At 35.3% G+C, this 15,086-nt stretch overlaps 1 protein-coding gene across 1 annotated transcript in view; it reads left to right on the top strand.

The window, feature by feature from the left end:
- Positions 1 to 15,086, top strand: part of PTPRQ (protein tyrosine phosphatase receptor type Q) — a 354,830-nt gene that overhangs the window by 333,776 nt on the left and 5,968 nt on the right. Inside the window, exons 52-56 of the mRNA XM_044679179.1 lie at positions 479 to 483; positions 785 to 919; positions 1,093 to 1,218; positions 4,020 to 4,168; positions 14,050 to 14,185. Of these exons, the coding sequence (XP_044535114.1) occupies positions 479 to 483; positions 785 to 919; positions 1,093 to 1,218; positions 4,020 to 4,168; positions 14,050 to 14,185 (551 nt within the window). The remainder of the gene's footprint in view (positions 1 to 478; positions 484 to 784; positions 920 to 1,092; positions 1,219 to 4,019; positions 4,169 to 14,049; positions 14,186 to 15,086) is intronic.

Here is a 15,086-nt window from a genome sequence, read left to right as displayed (position 1 = left end):
CCCACATTCAGAGGAAGGACTGCAGGAGAGGAAACATATAAGAAAAACAACTGCTTGAACGCATGGGTCTGGGTGGACATGATTGAGGATGTGGACTCGAAACTACCACACCAATGCAACTACCAACAATTTGGAAATAGGTCTTGATCAAGGACACATGACAAAACCAGTGGAAATGTGCATCGGCCATGGGTGGGGGGAGTGGGGGGGTGGTGGTGAAGGGGAAAGTAGGAGCATGAATCATGTAACCATGTTAAAAATGAATATTAATAAATGTTTAAATTTAAAAAAAATAAGTGGTTCTCCCAGTTCCAAAGAATCTATTATAACATGATCTAACTCACATTGTTCTATCCTGTATCCCAGGAATTGAGATGCTTGGTTTAAATCCAGCGATATACTATGCTGATGGCATTCCGCATTGAAGTTAGCCTGGAATGACCTATTCTTGAGACATTGTTATCTCTGTTTCTCCTAGTGATGGTCCCTCCTAAGTGCATTCTGATCATCCATCATTAAATTATGTATTATATATAATTTTAAAATATGTCATTAAGTATATAAAGTATATTTTTAAATAGTTAAATATATATGTATGTATTATATAGCCTATTTCTTACATCAATTTCTTGGACTAAGAAATTTTAGGTAACTAAGTTATATTTAGCCAGTAAAGATAACCAGGCTCCTCTAGTAATTGTATAAAAACTTCTAGTGAACGAAATTAATAGAGCTCTTTCTGATTATGGATGAAATCAATATTCATTTCTTATTATTATTCTAGGGTTACCTATGTCCAAATGAATTTATTGCTACCCAAGGACCGTTACCTGGAACAGTAGGGGATTTTTGGCGAATGGTCTGGGAAACCAGAGCAAAAACTTTAGTGATGCTAACACAGTGTTTTGAAAAAGGACGAGTGAGTTTCTTGAAAATTATTTCATAAAATGTGTATTTTATAATTTTATTGCTTTGTGTGAATTGTTTTTCTAAGGGTATTTTTACTGCTTTAATAGTGATGAGGCATTTAATTTAATCAGCGGTCATTATGAGAGATTTTTCTCTTGTCTTTTTTATCTTTTCTCAATGCAGATCCGATGCCATCAGTATTGGCCAGAAGACAACAAACCAGTGACTGTTTTTGGAGATATAGTGATTACCAAAGTATTAGAAGAAATTCAAATTGATTGGACCATCAGAGATCTGAAAATTGAAAGGGTAAAATAATAAGAAAATGTTATTAAAGTTGGGAAATGGAGGGAAAACGTTTGAGAAAAATTCATTTCTACATCTGTAACTAGTAATTTGACCTTTAATTCAACTCTATGAGCATTTACTAAGTGCCTAATATGTTCCAGGACTGTTCTAAGGGTTAGAGGCACAAAAATGAAATAGGCTTGCTGTCAAGATTACTTTCTATTGGTAAAAAACAACTTGTAGTTTATGTAGGAAATTAGATGTCTATTACATACAGAATGATTTCTGATGGAAAGAGCATTAGTAATCAGTGGAATCCAGATAGGCTTCCTGTAGTCAGTGATATTTAAGCTTAAACCTGAAGGAATGAAGGAATTCTAAGAAATGCAAGTGAGGAGAGAATATCCTAGTCATTAATACAGACTTGAGTTAGTGCTTGTTGCCTGGATTACAATAAACCCTTATTTTTAATTCTGTATCGAGTAAGTGAAATGACAGTAAATTCCTATATGTACAAAACCAAGCTTCAGAGATTCAAAGTTGTGAGTGTGATGAACTTGAAATCGGAAAAGTCCTAGACTGAAATCTCCCTTCCTAGAGGAGTCGTATGGCTAAGGACAATTTTTCTGAGCCTCGAGCAATAATTTAAGATTATAAATTATAGCTAGGTTGTGACCTATATTGGTTGAGGGAGTTACCACAGCTAGTATTTTTGAAAAAATTTTAAATCTCAGTGTCTTGTTTAAACATGGTAGAAAACATGGTAGAAAAAAACCAGTCTTCTTGCTCTATTTTTTTTGTTTTTGTTTTTTGTTTCTTTTTGAATTTCATATTCCTAGGATATGTGATTGGGGATGGGGGTGGAGCATGATCTCTCTTTCAATTGACAGAGATTATGACCCCTTTGTAGCTTAGTAGACAGTATTCTAGAGTTGTTGCAACCTACTCTATTTATCGCTACAGAATATACATTCGAAGGCAAAAGCTATTTCTATTTTGTCTTCCTATCCCTACTGACCCACATAGTACATACTTAATCAGTGTTCTTGAACTTAATTCCCCGAGGCCACTCCCTTTTGCAATTAGCATTAATGAATATAGCAAGTGGTTCTTAGAGGATGTAACTTGACAGGACTGTACCAGAGTTTATACTCCATAGATAAATGAGCTGTAGAACCCAACATCATCTCCACATCACAGTGAAGCATCTAAAGAGGATTTCAATGGAGGATCTCTATCAATGGTTCCCAAACTTTTTTGACCTACCGTCCCCTTTCCAGAAAAAATGTTACTTAGCCCCCTGGAAATTAATTTTTTTAAAAAAAATTTTAATAGCAATTAATAGGAAAGATAAATGCACCTGTGACCATCACTGCCTTCCTGGATTGCTGCAGCACCCACCAGGGGGCGGTGGCACCCACTTTGGGAATCACTGGTCTGTATACTATAAAGTTATTGAATCAGATTAAGCATGCCAGTTTCATTGGGCTCTCTTCTACCATATCTAGTCATCTGCCTTGCTTCCACTCCTTGGTCTTTGATATATCTGGGCCCTTTAGGGAATCAAAGACAGATAAGGAATGGAAATAGCAAAAGGCATGACTGTGAGGGAACATTCCATGGCAGAGGACAATGGAAGCATAATAGCTGTGGAGAAAATGGGGAAGGGATATTTATGGCAACAAGGAAACACAGAGTAGAGCCTGATATCAAAATAGTAGTGGGAAAAAAAAGTAGGAAGATTAAAAATTGTATTAGATTTAGAGAGAAAATGGTCCTTAGAGATATCTAGTGAATCCAACCCTTTTATCTTATATACAAGGAGATAGGGACCTGCTTAGGTTGCTATGGTTTTCGAAAGAGAGAAATTCAAATAACCCAAGTTTTTATATTTCAGAATGGTCCCATTCCTGAGTTTGTATTCATATTTGTGTATATAATATACATATATTTTATCATCAATATTTATATCTATGTCTGTCTATATCTGTGTCAATGTTAAGCATGGCATAGTTGGATAGAGAACTTACCACAAAGCCAGGAAGACCTGAATTCAAGTCTGATCTCTGACACATACTAACTATATGACTCACAGCAAGTCAGTTAGCCTCTCAATGTTCAAGATAACTAATACTGCTTTTTAAAACCTCACCTTCTATCTTAGAATCAATACTATGTATTGGTTCCAAGGCAGAATAGTGATAAGGGCTAGACAATGGGGGTTAAGTGACTTGCCCAGGGTCATTTAGCTAGGAAGTGTCTGAGGTCAGACCTGAACCCAGGACCTCTCTGTCCACTGACTACCTAGCTACTTCTTCTAATTCTATTACAGTGAATATGCCTCTCTGTATTCTTAGGAGAAATTTCTTCACTTGGGATTTCCATAAGCTAATAAAATCATAGGCCTAATCCTTATCCATCTCTATCATTTATATCCATGTTCAAAGCTCTGCATATTCTCAAGTCATTTCTATATAATTTGCTTACATTTTGGTCTAAAATTGCTTTTACTAAATCTAATTGTATGAACTCCAATCCAGAATTCTATTATGACAGTAATAAAGTTGAATGAAAATGCTATGGAAACAACTATTTGTAGACATCTTTATCAGTCTCTTGCTTTATTAAAAGTAGAGTTTACTATATTGGTGTTGAGTCTTTTATAAAATGAAATATTTGTCGTACTGATAGACTTACATAGAAACTAAACTAATTCTTTCCATAGTGTCACTTACAAAATGCTTTTAGATTTGCTATTTCCATTCTTTGTGACTAAACTAATACAACTTTTATGACACTTCTTTCATCTGACATGGTTCCAGCATGGGGATTGTATGACAGTTCGACAGTGTAACTTTACCGCTTGGCCTGAACATGGAGTTCCTGAAAATAGTGCACCATTAATTCATTTTGTGAAGTTAATTCGAGCAAGCAGAGCTCATGACACCACACCAATGGTTGTTCATTGCAGGTAGGTTTTAAATATGGCCAAATGGACTTTAAAAATCTAACAATCAAAGAATGGAGATATTATGGTTAGAATTCTGGGCTTTGAGTCAAGAAGACAAATGTTTAAGTCCTTCTTTTGAAGCTTTGTGGTTTAAACGACTTCCTAAAATGTTCCTAAAACACTTCCTCTCTGCCTGGTCATAAACAGATCACTGTCTAGATTAGTAAAAGGAGTTCCCACATGTGGAGTCCGCCATGATAACAGAATTAAAAATCCTACACTTACTAATACAAAAATGGTTTTTTTGTTCCCGTCGATTCCTTATTTTCATTATCCTAATAAGAATTAACCATATTAGAGAATTTTCATTTATATTCAAGAGAGCCAACATCCTGAAAAGAGTTGGCAAACCTTGGAATGCTGTACAGCTGGCAGTTATCACTGTTGTTACTAATACTACTACTACTATTACTACCACCACTACTACTACAGAAGAGCCCTCTTTTAAATTCTCTATAATAATGAAATCACAAATCCAATCCCTAATCGGCATTGAAAAATCATTCTTCTCATTCTTTTGCTTGTGTTCAGATAGAAATATTACTGACACAAGGAATTATCTTTCCCAAGTTATATTCTGTAGATTATCTTTTAGGTTTGTAAAATGGCTTCTTTCTGTGAGGGAATAAAAGTATTGGAATATAAATTCATTTTCTGTAAATTCATCCAGACATCTTCAGTCCAAGCCTAATAGTAGTCAAGATGAGGAGAAAGAAATCACCTCATTTTTATGATTTCTTCCACTAGGTCTCTACGACTTAAAAGGTTTTCATTGGATATAGTATGTTGATAGTGAGTTTTGGGTACAATAACATTTATTGGAATTATTGATCTTAAGGGGTTTTTGTTTGTTCTCATTTTTTTTTTGGTGTGAATCAGTGTTATGTCCTGGTGATTTTGAACAACAGATGGGTCCATAATAATGATGTAGATACAGTACAGATAGAGTTTATTTATTGGGCTCTCCAGGACAGTCCAAGTTTTATATTTGTATAATGAGGATTTGTCATCTGCCCACAAAAGAGCCTTAGTTTCTAATGTAGAATTAAACCCATCATGTCACACCTTGCTAGAAATTCAGTAGGTGCAAATTATTTATAACCTGTAGTGATGTTTTAAATAGCTTCCAAGGCTTCTTTGCATAGGCTGCATGGATCACCATGTCCATGTTCCTTGGGGTGATGATGACTTGATGGCTACAGATAGATGGATGATGCTATGACAATGATAATCATGAGGCTTCCTATCAACTCACATGGTATTCATCAATCTTTCCCTAGTCTCAACAAATGTAAACTTAACTCTAAAAAGTCCAGAGAGGTAGAATGAAGATATTGATTGTATTATAGATTTCACCTGTCAGAATAGGCACCAATAGAAGAATTTTCCAATGTTTTACAACAAGAGATAATTATCTCCTTTGGGCTCAAAATATAATAGGCTTCCACTGATTTTTGTCAGTAAGAAGTGATTTCCTTGCCATTCTTCTGCCTTAGAACCAACACACAGTATTGATTCTAAAATAGAAGGTAAGGGTTTAAACATGGAGGGGCGGTGCAGCTAGGTTGCTCAGTGGGTTGAGAGCCAAGCCCAGAGATGGGAGGTCCTGGTTCAAATATGGCCTCAGACACTTCCCAGCTGTGTGACCCTGGGCAAGTCACTTAACCCCCATTGCCTAGCCCTTACCACTCATCTGCCTTGGAACCAATGCATAGCATTGATTCTAAGATGGAAAGTAAGGATTAAAAAGAAAAGTGACATATCACTCATAGCAGTCTGCTTGATATATTGCAACTTGCTAGAATTATTGAATTTTACTACATAACTCATGCCTCCATTGCATCAGGGTATAAGTTCAAAGAAGGCAAGGTCTTTGTCTTTGTATATGCAGTGCCTATGATAGTGCCTTGTTTGTAGTAATTGCTAATAAATGCTTACTAATTTGAACCTATTGAATTAGATATGCCGTGGTATAAGAATAGAAATCCTGTGATACTCCTTTATAATTAATTACATTTAAAATAATTTAAGCTTCTTGAGATTATTACATCATGAACTACTATATTTCTGCAATTTGTTTTGTTAAGCTCAAGTGTAAAGCTTGATATTAGTAGGTAGTAGAAACTCTAGTGATGGTTAAAGCTGTCCAAAAGTTGAAGAAATTGACTCCGGAAGCAGTTAATTCCCACCTCCCCTACTTAGGAAATAAGTTTCTCTTTATTAGTCAAGATAACATCCATAATAAAAGATTCTCATCTGAAGAGGAAGAGGAGGAGGAGGAAGAGGAAGAGGAGGAAGAGGGGGGAAAAGAAGAAGAGGAGGAGGAGGAGGAATTAAAAATAATGATGATATTTAAGCTTACTAAGGAATTTGTCATAATATGAATCAGGGGGCAGCTGGGTAGCTCAGTGGATTGAAAGCCAGGCCTAGAGACGGGAGGTCCTGGGTTCAAATTAGGCCTCAGACACTTCCCAGCTCTGAGACCCTGGGCAAGTCACTTGACCCCCATTGCCTACTCTTACCACTCTGCTGCCTTAGAACCAATATCCAGTATTGAGTCTAAGACGGAAGGTAAGGATTTTAAAAATTAAAAATATATATATGAATCACAGGATAATTAAACTGAAAATCAAGTAATGGGTTTGATGATTTAGATGATGTTCAGTATATAAGGTATAAGACAAGTTTTTACATCAGTTTTGGTAGCCTCTTCTGCAGAGATTAAATTAGATGTTCTAAATGAGATCCATGGAGATTTTAGGGAGTCTATAACTTGAATTGAAAAATGTATATTTTTATATCCTCTAACCTTTTCCAGATTGCCAAAGAAGAGCATAACAGAAGAACCCCTGCTTTAGATATTATTATTGTTTCTTTAAGAGGCAATGGAATCTTGAATTATACTAATTCAGCTGTAATTTTATGAAAATCCTTAAGAAGCCTGACTAAGGGTAGTTCTGGAAAGACTGTTGTCTTTGATAGCTAAATGGGAAGAAAGAAAAGGGACCCAGAGATTGTATATTCTGAATGAAGTGAATTTAACCTTTACCATAAAAAATGAAGATAATTCTTGAGAAAAGATTAATGAATTTCTTGAGATAACTGTCACTAAAACTGTTTCTAGAATTCAGGAGTGGTCCATAGTTGTATTAATAGTTAAAAATGACTTTGGAAGCAATTTCTCTTATAGCAGTTGTATTAATGCTAATCATGGGGGCAGCTAGGTTGCACAATGGTTAGAGTGTCTGGCCTGGAGTCAAGAATATTCATCTTTGTTAGTTCAAATCTGGCCTCAGACACTTCATAGATGTGTGACATTGCACAAATCACTTAACTCTGTTTGCCTCTGTCTCTTCATATGTAAAATGAGCTGGAGAGGGAAAGGGCAAACAAACAGCTCAAGTACCTCTGCCAAGAAAACCCTAAACAACGTCACAAAGAGTTTGACATGACTGAAACAACTGAACAACAATAATTTATTTCTGCTTTTTTGTATTGCATTACTAAGAGATAGTATTGCAATGATGTTATTGTTTTTGCCTAGGGTATTGGGATATGTATGTGTTTATATGTACATATATACAAAGGGGTTCACTGGATAGAGTGCTGGAATTAAAGGAAAACCTGAGACCAAATCCAACCTTAGACACTTACTAGGTGTATGAGCTTGGGTAACTCAATCTCTGCCTTAATCCACTGGAGAAGGAAATAGTAAATCATTCCAGTATCTTTGCCAAGAAAACCCCATGAACATGAGATCACAAAGAATCAGACACAACTGAATGCCTGAACAATAACAACAAAATGTATGGATATGTGTATGTATAAGTATAGATATATATATATATATATGTATGTATGTATATGAAAAGACAGAGTGAAAAATGAATAGACATAGAAAAATAGGCTTCTCTATTAAATAAATATTATTTAGTAAATTGGCTTGAGGATCATCATTAATTATTAATTGGATAATACTTAATCATGATTTTAGGTAGATACTTCTTATTTTAAGGAAAGCCCCATTTATTACTATGATTTCTAGTATTTTTAATAGGAATGAGTGTTGTATTTTGTCAAAAGATTTTCTCTGTTGAGATAATCATATGATTTTTATTTTTCATGTTATGATATGGTTAATTACGCTGATAGTTTTCCTATTATTGAACTGACTCTGCTTTCCTGGTATAAATCCCACATAGTCATAGAAAATTATCTTTGTTATATTAATGTAATCTCCTTGTTAGTATTTTATTTAAATTTTTCATCAATATTCATTAGGGATATTGGTCTATAGTTTTCTTTCTCTGATTTAGCTCTTCTGGGTTTAGGTATCGGCACTTTTTTGTGTACTAAAAGGAATTTGGTAGGACTCCTTTGACTAATTTTTCCAAAGAGGTTATTTAGTATTAGAATTAATTGTTATTTACTATTTGGTAGAATTTACTTGTGAATCCATTTGATGTTGGTGATTTTTTTCTTGGGGAGCTCACCAAAGTTTCTTTCAATTTCTTTTTCTAAGATAGATTAAGTATTCCATGTTCTTTTTCTGTTAATTTAGGCAATTTATATTTTTGTAAATATTCATCCATTTAGTTTAGATTGTTAGATTTATTGGCATATATTTGGAGAAATAACTCCTAATAATTGCTTTTATCTTATTGGTGGTATTCCAAGTGTTAGGGTTTTTCATGCTACAGTTTCTAGAGCTAGTTCTGGGAATCTATAACGTTTCAGTTCTTCCAAGATGCTACGGTCTAAGGACAAATGTGGTCATTCCTCTCCTGGTCTGTGTTCTGGTCTTTGAGGGACCACAAGCATTCTTTTCTGTCCTGGAACTGTGACCAGGTAGTACTCCTCACTCTGGGTCTGTGACCTATTTATGAGCAATATGACAGTCTTGCTCCCAATAATAGCAAACGGTCCCCTGTACTCTCCTTCCAACCAGTTGTTCAACCCTCTAAATGTCTGTGGTTTGAAAGTTCCAGAAGCTGCCTCTACTTTTGGCTCAGTCACCCCCAAGGTCTGTGGATGACTTGTTGGACCCAATCTGCACTGTCTCAGCCCACATTCCACTATCACTCCAGTGAGACAGACTTTTCTTACTGATATTCTAAATTGTCTTTAGATAGAAAATTCTTTCACCTCAACCTTTAGTTGGTTCTATCACTTCAGAATTCACTTTGAGGTGTTATTTTAATTTTGTTTGGAGGAGAATTTGGGAAAGCTCAGGTGAGTGCCTCTCTTTAATCTACCATCTTAACCCTGAAACATCTTTTTCCCCTGTTAATCCTAGAATTTGCTCAATATAATATTTTTGCTCCTCATATTAATTGCTATATTTTAGGCACAGAGATTAGTAGAAAAGACAGAGAAAGTGAGGTTCTTTAGGTAACAGTAGAGTCAGTACTTATTGAGTAAAGAGTAAACTTTAACCTCAACTGTATAGATCTCTGAATTTTCCATCAACCTATAAGCTTTCAGTGATTGAAGTTACAGAGATCACAGCTGGATAAATAAGGAATTGGTACTTTGGTAATATAAATAACACAGAGAGAAACTCTCTTAAATCCTTTCACATCAGGTCAATATTTCCAGATTTACTATTCAATGTATGATATGTACAACAAAAGCAGTAAACTTCATTGGTTATTCACTTAGGGAGACACCTTATTTTAGAATTTGTGGTCAGAAGCCTGTAGCTCTATATAATAGTTACATTCAGAGAAAGAACATTAATTTATATAAGATCATTTCATTTAAATTAGAAGAAAAATAGCCATAAGAATCAATAAAGTAATAATTTTTAAAAGCATCTGGGGAGAGAGCACTAAGACAAATCTTTCTTCAATAATATTTATAAGATCTTTCCATTCCCTGTATCATCACCTTTATCAAGACAGTAATTCTTTCTTAAGCCTAGACTATTGAAATAAATCATATGCCATGCTAAAATACCCCTTGAGTTTTCTCATGTGCTATTCTGGAATAGCTCAATATTAGAATTCCTTCAGTAGAGTCTCTTTTGATAAATATGGCCAAATGGCCAAATGGCTGTGCACGGAATGACATATAAAAAAGCTGAATGATCATATACGATTTTCGTTAATGTGTGCTTATAAAAAAGTATACTGTTGTATGGCTCTTAATATTTTACAAAGTGTTTTCTTCGTATTAGTTGTGTAAGGGATATAGTGGGAAATTATTATTATCTTCAATTTTCAAATGAGAAAACCGAGGTCAATAGATTCTGGGTGAATTTCTGAAAGACACGTAGCTCATAATATCTTTGAGTCAGTTAATAAACTCAGGTCTTTTTTATTACAAAACCAGTGCTATTTCCTCTATACGATGCTGTCTCTAATGAATCACCTTCAATGTGATGCTACAGCTATAAAACAGAGCAAGATAATATTGAGCACCTTCTTCCCTGAATAGTATTAGACTCATTGACCAATTCTTACTTAAAAATGTTTTTCTAGACTCCACATTGGATCATTATCTTTTTCCTTTCATTTGTCTTGTTGATATCCTCAAATACTTTCACATCAGGTCAATATTTCCAAGTTTACTATTCGATGTATGTTATATACCAAAAAAAGTACTAAACTTCATTGGTTATTCAATTAATCATTGTTTGTATCAGTCAAAGAGGGTGCTTTGCTTGGCTCTAATATTTTTTTCCATTTTATGATTTTTGCTTCCTTTGCCTCTCTTCTTACATGTTGAGAGTCAACATCGTTTTGGAAATTACCATTTGGCCATGTAGGAATTTGCAAATATCATGTTTTTCATTGATATCTTTCTTCACAATAGTAAACACTTATTCCGTGTTTATTATAGATGAAGAGAGACAACATGGTAGAATGGTTAAAGGGTCAAGAATGGTGTCAAGAGTATTTGATTGCATGTCTGGCCACTCATATATACCAAATGCGTGATTCTGGGCAAGGCCCTTGGCCATTAACATCTTAATGTTGAGACTTTGGGATAAGAATATGAGTTGAAGTAGAGTTGTAGCAGTGGAAGGATATTGCACATTAGATGTAATCAGAGGTCCAGCATCCCTTTCTCCAACATACACATACATATGCACACCTGTGCACATGCACTTTAAGGGACCTGTATTTTTGGTCTAAATCTATTATTTCCTTGGAAAAGGAAATTCCTGCCATACGTATTAATAAAAATATTCAACCAGTCTATCACTTATAATCTCAAAGAGTTAGCTGGAGCTTGGAGAAATTAAGTCAGATAGCCATTATGTGTCAGAGACAGAACCTAAATCCAGGTCTAACCGACTCCATCCCTTGACCTGTTCTACCATACTGTCTTTCTTTATTCAAATGCATTTTAAACTGGCTAAGGAGTCAAAAGACCAGGGGGGAAATTCTGCCTCCACTATTTACTACCTCTAATACCATGGGCAAATCTTGTCCTAGACCTCAGTTTCTTAAATATAAAATGAGCAGGTTGGACAAGATGGCTTGTGATGTCTCTTACTGTTATGGATCTATTGTTGCTGTTGTTAGGCCATTTTTCAGTCATATCCAACTTTTTATAACCCCATTTGGTGTTTTCTTGGCAAAGATTCTGGACTGGTTTGCCATTCCCTTCTCATTTTACAAATGAGGAAACTGAGAAAAACAGGATTGAATGACTTGTCCAGAGTCACACAACTTGGAAGTATTTGAAGCCAGATTTGAAGTCAAGCAGTTAAGTTTTCCTGCCTCCTGGTCTGGTTCTCTATCCATTTGGTTATCTAGTTGCCCAGGTTGCATTATCTCTTCACCAAGATCAGAGGAATAAAAAGACTTTAAAAAGGCATTATTCCTGCCTTCAAGAAGCTTACAATATGGGTAGTAAACTAAATTCTCTCTGTCATTTAAATACTATTTTTTCAACTGAGAAAATATTTAAAATGGTAGTTGCTTTGATGGTGTAAAACTTCAGAATGCATGTTTTAAGGTACAAAGACAGGGGTCATTTTTGCCTTCCCCCTTGGCCCATAGTGACAGGTCAGATAAAAAAGCATGTGCTTTTGTGGCAGGTTTTTTTTTAGTCACATAATTTTCCACAGACTACACCCTTGTTTTATACCATGACAACCTTCTAACAACAACACATGCCCTGGAGGCTTCGGCGCTAGATGATTGTGATTCCCTTTTTGCCACTAACAGTTTTGGGCTGCATGTTTGATCCCTGGAATGAGCTTCTCAGATTATGTTTCTCCTGGCTTGCTTGGCCAGCACTGGGAGCTGCTCAAATCATGGAGGGACTGTAAAATGGCTTCTGGGGGGAGTTAAAAGTCAGTGATGGCAAATTGCCTCCTTGGGCTCCTCCACGTTTTATCGATGCTCCTTATGTTTATGAGGACAGACTCACAGTTTAACCCAACCTCTTCACTTCTGGGCCTTTTTGTTAGTAGACAGTCCTTTTCCAGTTCTTAAGCTATGTATCACCATTTGCCCTAGTGATAGTAGCTGATATTTATATAGCAGTCTGAGATTGATATGTATTTTCTCACTTGAGGTAATTAATAACCACATTGGGAACTGAAGGAACCCTCAAAGACTTTACCTAGTCCAAATCCCTTAAACTGAAAAAAAAGAAAATGAGACCCAATGAAATAAGGGACTTATCCAAGGTCATTAAGAAATGTTTTATGGAAAATCCAATCCCAAGTTCTCTGCCTTCAAAAATGAGAATTTTTAACATTTGTTTATTAATGGAGTTCTTGGGCAGTCAAGCAAAGCTTCTGGGTCTCTAGTCAGAATCATTGAAGATGTTTATCTTTATTCTCTATTTTTAAATGTACTCATATTTTCTAATGTTTTTTCTTTAGAATGACATTGAATATATAAAAGGGCAATAAAAAGCCTATTTTATAAGAAGAGCTTGATAATCTGCTACTTTTATGTCTTAATTTTTAAAAGATGTATTTAAATAAATATTTTTTTGCATTTTTGTATGACATTAAAGAATTCAGTTATGAATTCCTATAAAAAGTAAAAAACAAAAAATGCACAAAATCATGCATAAAATGCAAAAAATAATAAATATAACAATGGAAACCAATTATATTACAATGCAGTTCTCAAAATTAAAAAGAAAATGTAATGGATCCCATTTCTTAAATCAGTGTACTTTCCACTATAATGCTTCCTTAGAAGTGATTTTATCCACAAATATGGTGGCTAAGTGGTAGAGTGCTGAGCCTGGAGTCAGGAAGACATCTTTATAAGTTCAAATCTGGCCTCAGACATTTCCTAGCTGTGTGACCCTGAGCAAGTCATTTAATCCCCATTGCGTGGTCCTTACTGCTCTTCTCCCTTGGAACCAATATTTAGTATCAATTCTAAGGAGAAGGTAAAGGTTTTAAAAAAGTGAAGGATGAACAACTGTGAGCCAAACCCCATGCTATACACTATATTACAAAACTGTGTTCTATCTGAAATGATTGGTATTTCTCTTAGTAACAGATTTTCTCTTCCTCTTTGTCATCATCAAAGACCATTTCATAGAATTATAGATTTGGAGCTGGACCAGATTGTCATATCTGATTCTTCATGACCACATTTGGAGTTTTCTTGGCTAAGATACTGGAGTGTTTTGCCATTTCCTTCTCTCACTCATTTTCCAGATGAGAAAACGGAGGCAAAAAGGGTTAAGTGACTTGCCCAACAGTTACTAAGCATCTGGGGCCATATTTGGATTTAGTTCTTCCCAACTCCAAGCCCAACAGTCAATCCACTATGTTACCATGCTTCCATTTGTACAACAGAATGATGCGTACGCGACAGTGGAAATGACTCAGCATCTGCTCTCTGTTTCCTTCCCAGTGCTGGAGTTGGAAGAACTGGAGTTTTTATTGCTCTGGACCACTTAACACAACATATAAATGACCATGATTTTGTGGATATCTACGGACTTGTAGCAGAATTGAGAAGTGAGAGAATGTGTATGGTACAGAACCTGGTAAGACCAAGAACTCCCAATAGTCCTCTGAACTCACCCCCCACTTTGTACATGAAAAACAATCATTCAAATGAAATGCTGGTGTCCCTTTAATATTTTCGAGCACACAAAGTTTTCAAAGGAGATAACTGGAACTAAATCCCTGAGGCACCTCGATAGCACAATGAATAAAGTGCTAGACCTATACTCAGGAAAATCTGAGTTCAAATCCAGCCTCAAATCCATATTGGACAACTTACAAATGTGTTATAGCTGTGTGACTCTGGGCATGTTGCTTGAAGTTCTCTTTGCCTCAATTTCCTTAAAATATAAAATGGGGATAATAACAGTACCTACCTCTCAGAGTGTTGTGAAGATCAAATTAGATACATTTGTAAAGTGCTTGGCACATATTAAGGATGGTTTAAAAAAAATTCTGGTTCCCCTCCCTTCCACCTTCCTTTGGTTTCTGAAAGTTTACAAAATTTTAGTATTTATACTTTCCCAAAAGATCATTTTGAAACCAATAAATGATTGGCCTTGGACAATTTGAAGGCTAATTATCACACTGTCAGATTTGCCACCCCCCCTTACCTTTAGAATAATTCTACACATAGAAGTAAAGAAGCATAATTCATCAATTCATTTTCATTTTTAATAATGATGAATTTTTTCTTTTATTTGATACAAACCTATGATTTCATTGGTTTTCTGAAAACTCCTTCTACCAATAAACATTGGTAATTTCACAATTTGAAGTCACTGTGATTAAGAAAACAACGTCACACAGACAGTATATATTAGAGGGAGGACTCAATGCCAAGTGTCCCTAATGCCGCAGATGCCATTTCTCTATCCAATGAGCAATACTCCTTTTCAAAAAACATGGAAAGGGGACAACTGGGTATCTCAGTGGATTGAG

Source organism: Gracilinanus agilis, chromosome 5, assembly GCF_016433145.1.
Source record: "Gracilinanus agilis isolate LMUSP501 chromosome 5, AgileGrace, whole genome shotgun sequence".
Taxonomy (NCBI): domain Eukaryota; kingdom Metazoa; phylum Chordata; class Mammalia; order Didelphimorphia; family Didelphidae; genus Gracilinanus; species Gracilinanus agilis.
The sequence above is the reverse complement of the archived record's forward strand: the minus strand, read 5'-3'. Positions and strand labels throughout refer to the sequence as shown.